This window comes from Phalaenopsis equestris, unplaced genomic scaffold (genome assembly GCF_001263595.1).
Source record: "Phalaenopsis equestris unplaced genomic scaffold, ASM126359v1 Scaffold220266, whole genome shotgun sequence".
In the NCBI taxonomy this organism is placed as follows: Eukaryota; Viridiplantae; Streptophyta; class Magnoliopsida; order Asparagales; family Orchidaceae; genus Phalaenopsis; species Phalaenopsis equestris.
The window spans coordinates 16,591-25,472 of record NW_018238562.1 but is presented as its reverse complement, the minus strand read 5'-3'; the positions used below and the strand labels follow the sequence as shown (position 1 = coordinate 25,472).

At 32.4% G+C, this 8,882-nt stretch overlaps 1 protein-coding gene across 1 annotated transcript; it reads right to left on the bottom strand.

Moving 5' to 3' along the window:
* Positions 1 to 3,154: 3,154 nt before the first annotated feature.
* On the bottom strand, positions 3,155 to 5,737 carry LOC110037488 (the record flags this gene model as incomplete). Its single annotated transcript, XM_020742143.1, has 3 exons — positions 3,155 to 3,348; positions 5,364 to 5,419; positions 5,566 to 5,737. Coding segments are annotated over 3 exons (321 nt in total), but the record flags the coding sequence as incomplete, so codon positions are not given.
* Positions 5,738 to 8,882: the final 3,145 nt, after the last annotated feature.

Below are 8,882 nucleotides of genomic sequence, written 5' to 3'. Positions count from 1 at the left end.
TAAAAATTATTAAATTAGATTCAAATGATGTTTTAATATAAATAATAATTTTTAAATCTTGCTCAAACCCTTATTGTCTTATGTTTTATGACTACATGATTAGGGTTGTTAAAAGGACTCTTTGTTCGTGAACAGCTCGTTAAGCAAACGAGCCGAACACAAACATACTTTTTGAGCTCAAAATATAAACGAGCCGAACACGAGAGGGCTATGCTCGTGTTCAGCTCATTTACACTTCTAGTCGTTGTTCAGTGGTTATCGATGGTCGGCGGGGCGGTGGTCAATGGTGGTCGGCTGCTTTGAAAGTCAATGATTACTCGTTGGGACTACCCAATGAAAGTAATACACTATGTGTTTTTAAGTGCAAGAATGCGCTCTTCTCTTGCTATAAGGAGAAATGAAATTAGAATCTTAAACTGAAAATTACACGTCCTTATACGACCCCCAAAGAGGGGTGCTATTTGTAGGCTTTTGAGGAGAGGCATTTTGGTGTTTTGGCGTGTAATTCTCCTAACCACATAATCAGACATTCCATGTTGATCCACCTTGATCATAAATAATTTTTTTAACAATTTAAATACCTAAATGACCTCAAAGTTCAACAATCTTAAACTCTTTGGATTCCTCTTGTTGAGACGCTCGATTTAACTATAAAGATATTAAATTTAGAGCTCATTTGTCCATTCAGCTAATAATCCAAAGCTTTTAAATATGCTTTAATGACTTAATATGGGTATGATTTGACCCGAATTGAACAAATTTTGGTATCAATGGATTTATATTGCGAGACGGTCAATCTGACAACAATCTTGTTAAAATTAGAGCGTGAATGATCTTAAATTTGAATTTAAAAAATTCTTCATACAAAATGCAACAATATTCGTGCTTGATAAAAAACTTTCTCGACAAATCAATATATTTATAGTCTAAAAACTAATTAAAATTTATATTATATTTATCTCAAAATATAAAATTTATCCTTATGACCAATATATTTTGATTAGTTTTTTTTTTTTATTAAACTGATACGTCATTATTAAGAGAGAGAAAAAGTTGAGCTAGGTATATACAAGCATCATATACATTTCTTATCAAATAAGCACGCCACTTTATCACAAAAATTAAAATTTGATTTCGATGAAATATCAATCGAAATATTTTAATTAAAATTCAATTATGATAAAAATTAAAGCCATAAAATATAACTCGGAAAAACTACTATTATAAAGTAATTAAATATTCAAATAGATTATTTTGAGCTAATTAAATTTCAGAAAGGGTTATGATGAAACATGTGCAATAATCATGGTTTAGGCCGTTTCATAATTATACAATCCCCAAATCCCAATTTTCCCACATGCCTAAAACGTACCCATTTTGGAGAACAAATATTAGGAGTCAAATGAAATGACGTCACGTAGAGGTGACAAAAAAATAAAAAAAAATATTTTAGCACAAGAGAATATTCCCTCCGTGTTATTCTGCATTATTCATGTACTATTGTGGTAATATTCATGTGTTATTGTATTTTGAGAATATTATCAGTGTTATAATAACACAATAACACATCAATATCACCACAATAACACATGAAAAACGCGAAATAACACAGGAGGATAATTCTCTTGTGTCATAAGGTCGGATCATTGAAAAACGTGTGCGTTTACTTAAAGCCACGTGTCCGCATATCAGTGGACTCCAAAAACGTCTCTAAGTTAGGAGTCCAGATATAGAACAATTTTCCCATTTTGGAGTACCATTTCTTTTTAAATATATTTGCACTAAATAAATCATGAAATTAGTATAAAATAGTGATGATGCACGTGGAATAAATTTGAAATTTTACTCCAACATTGTTTTATTTTTTTCAATTACATTTAAGTATCTTCAGCGTTCAATTACATTTAAGTATCTGACAAGTGGCTGTGATTGAAATTGCTATATCTCGTAGAGTTTAGGTGTCTGATTTGTAAATACATAAGAATTGAATGACATATATGTAAATCTTACAATAAAAAAAATAATTTTATGCATTAATTACCCTGAAGATAGATAGTTTTACTAACCCGAATTACATGAAACAAATTTCAAAATAGTTTATTAATTTCTATGTAATAATATTGTCACTTATGAATTTATTTTATCCCAAATAATACATTTAATAAAAAAAAATTCATCGATTTAAACTAAATATAAAAAATTATCTTAAAAAAAATATATTTTTTTTTTGTGTCATGCATGATAGGATAATTTAAATCATCTGGCAATACAACTAAAATTAAAATACAGAATTTAATTTAAATCAAATTGATGCACGCGTAAATACCATTAAAGATACTATTTTTTGTATTATTATTTTATATTCCAAAAATAATAATAATATCTTTAACACGCGAATAAAAAAAATCATCGGATAAATTTTAGCTATTAAATTTATTTAAAGTTTGTTTAATATAAGAGCTAATTTAATAATGTATACAATACCCAATTTAATTCAAATTCAATGATTAAAAAAACCTATCATAATTTGATCTAAATCAGAATGTTCTAATCTGAATTTCCTTAAAAGGAAAAAAATAAAATTAACATGCATACCACACAATTCTTATATATTTAGATATCTAACACCACAAAAAATTGATATTCTACTCATAACATTTTGGAGTCATAAACTTATGCATGAAAAGTTTGATATGCCATCAACAAATGCCCATCATCCGACATGAATCTCGAGCCATAAAACGGATCTTGAGGCAGCATTTTGGACCATTTCTCATTAAATATATTTTCATTAACTAAATCATGAAATTGGAATAAAATTTACACATTGTAAAGCTCACAATATATTATAAAATTGAAATTTCATTCCAACGTTATTTTATTTTCTCTCAATTATTTAAAGCATCTCCCGCGCTGACAAATGACTGTGGTTGAAATAGCGCCACGCTGAAAGTAGCGAGGACCTAGCTTTCTACTCACGTACATGCACAAGCGTCTTATTAAAAAAAAGAGATTTTTACTTCTACACCACATAAAACTTTCATATTTTCACGTGTTACAAATAGATTTTATCATTTACAAATAGACGATGAAAATACACGACTTTGCACTTTTCTCTCTATTGTTCCCCTTGAGAAAATATTGTCCGGAGTCCGCAAAAATTCTCAACTTCAGAATGAAGAGAGCCTCCTCCCTCTTCCTGAACAACTTCTTCATCCTCATCAGCGACATTGGCGGCCCGTTCTTGATCCATGGTTACTTTTTGACAACAGAAATTGCAGGCGGTTCTCTGGCTTCCGTCATACAGCGATCATGTAGCTTGACTTTCATAAAAAAGGTATTCCAGCACTGCTCCCTCGTACCATTTTTGTAAAAAAAACAAATTTAGGAAACGGAAGGATGGGGAGTTCATTGGGATCAAACGATTTATCTGAAATGATTTATGAATTTCAGTCATTTAGGATTTTTCACTTTCTCAATTAAATTTTATGAAAATTTTTAAACTTTTCAGTTCAGATTTCATTTTTTTTTTGTGAGGATGATTCAAAAATAATTGAAATGATATGACGATGCTATTATGAAATTGAAAGGATATGATGATAAAGGCATCATTTCAATTTTTTTGGGGAAGGGATATGATGTTTTTATGTTGATTAAAGAAAGAAAATTTCCCTGTGACTAGAATTTTATTGTATTTTCCATGACTTCACTGCATATTTCTATGTTCTTCATGTTTTAGAAAGAGAATATCACGTTGGTTTGTTGAGCCTTGAGAGCTTGTTTGGTTGGATATTTAGTTTAATAAGAGATGACAAAAGTTATTGCAGAATGTATCATTTGCAGGAAAATTTTAACTGTTTTGTTTTTTTAAAATTTATATTTTTTTATGAATATTTCATTATTACTTATCTTTACATTTGTTTAGGGATAACCAATATGAGAAAATAGATTCATTGCACCTTCAAATTTGGTGATTTTTAGAGTAATGTGAAGAGTACAAGTCGAAGAAAATATAAAGGGGGAAAACAAAAGACAGTTAAGATAGACAAAGATTTGCTTAACTTTGTAAATGAGGTTGAGATGATTTGCATTTGGCTATGAGGGTCTACTTATGAATTATACCACTAGATTTATGACACATATTCTAAAGTGTATATACTCATCGCATCTGACCATGACTTGGAAGAAATGACCAGGTTATCTAGTTATTGTGGACGTGTTGAGATATTAATTGTGGTAGAAGATTATTTAGAAATTTAAATAGATTTAGTTGCAATAGAAATTCAAGGTAACATGCGAGAGAATCATGAGTTAATTTCTAAAGGTTTTCATAGAGGTGTGGTTGAATTTGATTCGTATAATATTGTGTCGTATAATAGTAATATTGCGAATGTTAATTAGATAACTTTTGGTAGTCATTTTGTTGATCAGACGAGATTCAATCATTTTATAAAATGCAAAGCTACTAAAGAGAATTTTGTGGTTAAGATTATTGCAAGTGATAAGACAAGGGTCATAGCGACTTGCTCACAAAGAGGGTACCCATAGAAAATCAGGGATGCATTGTGTAGAGATGGCCAAACTTTTGAAAGCAGAAAATTAAAAAAATTGCACTCTTGTCAGAGTGTTAATAGGTGTTAATAGGGTTGGGAATAAACGGAATAAACAAGCTACATGTGAGTGGGTTGCTAATGAGATTCAAGATATTATTAAGCAACAAACAAACATCCCACCAAAACAAATTTAAAATAGCTTAGAGAAAGCATTTGGACAAGCATTTGGACTATCTTTACCATATATGAAACTATGGAGATCAAGAGAGTTAGCTCATGATCAAATATTTGGCTTTGTAGATGAGAACTACAAGTGGGTGTTTAAATTGTTAGGAATTCTGAAAGTCGCATAGAAATTACCTATGATGAAGTAGACAAATCCTTTAAAAGATCTTTTGTGAGTTTCAAGTTGCCCTTCCGAGATCAATCAAATTTTATTAAGAAGATCACAATAAAATATGAGAAGAAACAGAACTCTCATTCACATAAGGTCTAGTCTCAATTATGGTTGTGTAGAACTTTAATTACAGAAGCATAGATGCATTGCTTATGAAAAGAACATGACAGCAAGATAAAATCACAAAAAAAACTGAAATCTTAAATGAGCAATTTACAAATTTTCATAAAATTTAACCGAGAAAGTGAGAAATACCAACTTTTTTTTTCATAATAAAAAAGAAAACTTCTCAAATCACAGAAATTCATAAATCATTTCGGATAAATCACCTGGTCGCAATGAACTTCTCATCCTTCTACTTCCAGAATTTATTTTCCTTATAAAGAGGCAAGAGGGGAATGTGCTCGAAATACCTGCCCTATGAAAGCCAAGGTACATGGTCGCTGTTTGGCGGAAACCCGAGAACCACCTGCAATTTCCGACATATCAAAAATAAAGCACGGATCCAGAGCGGGCCGCCAATGCTGCCGATGAGGACGAAGAAAAGGTGGAGGAAGAGGAGGACGACTCTCCCCATTCTGACATTAAGAAATTTTGCAAAAAATTTTGCCTTACCATGGCAACCTTCCACTCGCCCCGGAGGAAAGACCAGAAGATTTCGCACTCTCCTTAGGGCTACAAAAGTGAGGCCAGCGACTCCTGAAGAGAGGAGACGGAAGATTAGGCGGGAGTTCTGAGAGCGATTTCGCCCCACGCCGATTTCTTTCCCGAGCGACGTTTTTGGACGCTCAGGATTTCCATGGCATACAGGTAAATAATTAAATACATGGGTATGTAATTAAATCTTCCTAAAAATAAAAGATCATTATAAATAGGATTTGGGAATAAAAGTTATTTTGATTTGACTCAACCAGATTATAAATGTTTTAATTTTCAGTTAATTCCAGTTTATGAAGCTCAGCTAATGTTGAGCACTGCATCCAATCTGCCTGAATCAACTTGCAAGATATCATATCAAGTTTTAAATTGTTGTTTTTGGACAAAGGCATGAAAAGATTTTTAAAGTTATATACTACGCTAGTAAAACTCTTAATGATACACAAATTAATTATATTGTTACTGAAAAAGAGTTACTGGTCATTGTGTATGCTTTAGATAAATTTAGATCTTATTTAATTGGAGTTAAATGTGTTGTGCACATTGATCACTCTGTTATTAATTATCTAATGCAAAAGAAGGATGCCAAACCAATGTTGATTAGATGAATACTTTTGATGCAAGAATTTGATCTTGTGGTTATTGATAAAAAGGGAATTGATAATCAAATTGCTGATCATTTGTCAAGATTAGAAAATCATGAATCATTGACAATAAAATTATAGACAGTTTCCCTGATGAACAACTTTATAATATTAATGAGTGGAAAATACCATGATATGCTGATATTATTAACTATATTGTAAGTGATATTTTGCCACCTATGCTGACACTACAACAACAAAGGAAATTCATTCATGATGCGAAAACATATTTCTGGGATGAGCCTTATTTATATAAACAATGTAAGGATCTGATTATGAGAAGATGTATACCTTATGAAGAAAGTGAGGTGATCATTCAGAAATTTCATGATTTTGAATTTGGAGGACATTTTGGGATTAATAAAACTGCTTATAAAATTTTACAAGCTGGATTTTCTTGGCCTACTATCTTTAGAGATGTTTATAGATACATAAAAACTTGTGATTGATGTCAACGGGTAGACAATATATCTAAAAGAAATGAAATGTCTCTGAATTTCATGTTAGAAGTTGAGATTTTTGAAGTTTGGGGATTAGATTTTATGGGACCATTTATTCCTTCATTTGAGAACTTATATATATTAATTGCAGTAGACTACGTTTCTAAGTGGATTGAAGCGCAAGCTTTATCTCGTTGTAACGCTTATGTATGTATGTATATATATATATATATTTTAATGAAAAATATTTTCACTAGATATTATAAATCTAGGAAACATGTGTTGTATTCCAGTTTGATGAACCAGATTTTGATCTTGCCTGAGGCGGCTGATGACCTGACTGTAAAATGTTTCTAACTATGAAAAAAAAAATTATCCATAATTTGGGCAATTATGAATTTTCTCAAAATTTGTGTTGATATGACACTTTTGACAGAAACTAATATCATGCTTCGGCTTCCAAAAAAGGGTCTATGAATAAATTTCAAAAGATGTTAAGTGAAAATTTTACATTATTTGCTCTGCCTGACTTTCATCGCTTTGTTTTTGAAACTTGATGGCCCTCAAATATTCTCCTCAAATTTTTGGATTGGTTAGAACCACCGAAAGATCGATCCTCACTGACTTTGAGATTAAGTTGTTAGATGAGACTTATGTTTACAACACAAGCTTTGTTTTGGACCGAGTGGAAACAGAAGTTCGTGCTACAGATTACTTAGGTGATGATTTAATCTTCATCGGAAGATTAACCAGAAGAACTTTGAACCAAGCCAAGAAGTTTTGCTTTACAACACTAGGCTGAATTTACTTCCTGGGAAATTGAAGTCTCGTTGGTTAGGACCGTTTACTGTAACTCAAGTTTATACTTACGGAGCTGTTGAGATTGAAGATCAGAAAACTGAAAATAGATTTAAGGTATATGGACACAAATTAAAACCGTATTTTGAGGGTGAAAGACCAAATTTTAAAGAGGTTTTAATGTTCAGTCAACAAAAATAACACCTGAATAGGTCGGGCTGACGACGTTAAACCAAGCGCTTTATGGGAGGCAACCCATATTTATCTTTACTTTTATTGCGATTATAGTAGTTTTTATTTGAAATTATCATTTATTTGTGGTAGTATTAAGCTCTACTACTCTTATTTATCCTTGAATCATCATAAAAATTGGATCCATAGAGAAAAATTGGAACACATTCGAATTAGAGCGAAATATAAGAGCGAAACGGTGCAATTTTTGCCTTGGGCACCAACGGCGCCCTCGACGCCGCCACCGACGGGTTTTTCCCGAGAGTCCAGGCAAAATAAATACAGAAGCTCGCCGACGGCGCCCTCGACCCCGACGACGGTGAGACCGGCGAGATGGCTGTTTCTGGAGTTTGAATGGTGATTTTTGGCTGTTTTTGGGCAGGAGTTACCCTTTTAAACTCCCAAATTCGATTCCTAGTTCATATTTCCCCCAAAAGCGAAGTGAAACTCCACCAATTTCATTCATATGGCGTCCAATTCCCTTGATAATCCCAGAATGCGAGTTTTCAATCAGTAAAAGTTTATTAGTGCGGAAGCGCATCGAATCTTCAATAAGGTACTGACGAAGAAAAGATTGATCAAGGAACGAGGATTCGTAAATTGTGGATTGAATAATCCATCGACGACAATTGAAGAAACGATAGTGCGTCAAAGATGGGAAGTGCTGTGCTATACTACTGCGCCGTGGTTGTTCCTGTGGTAAAAGAATTTTATGCAAATTTACACGGAATCAACCAGGGTGTTGTTTATGTAAGAGGTAGATGGGTAACTTTCACTCCTGCACAAATCAATGAATTATACATGAACGAGAACATTCCTGCCTGCCACTATTCCAACTTTGTCCCAACATGAGACCAGATGAATGAAATTTACCAATATTTAACGGACGAAACTGACGACTGGGAAATGAGAGAAAACAGGTATGTTAGTTTTTCTGCAACACTCCTAAATCCCATTTCGAAACATTGGCACTTTTTCGCGAAACTGTTACCAACAATTAAGATCGATAAAGTTTCTAAAGAAAGTGTTATTTTGAATTACTACATTCAAAGGGGACTGACGATCGATATTGGATCAATAATTGTGAAGTCAGATTTGGGCATGATCGTTCATGGATCAAATTATAGGCTTGGACACCCTTCCACAATTTTCTCACTTTGCA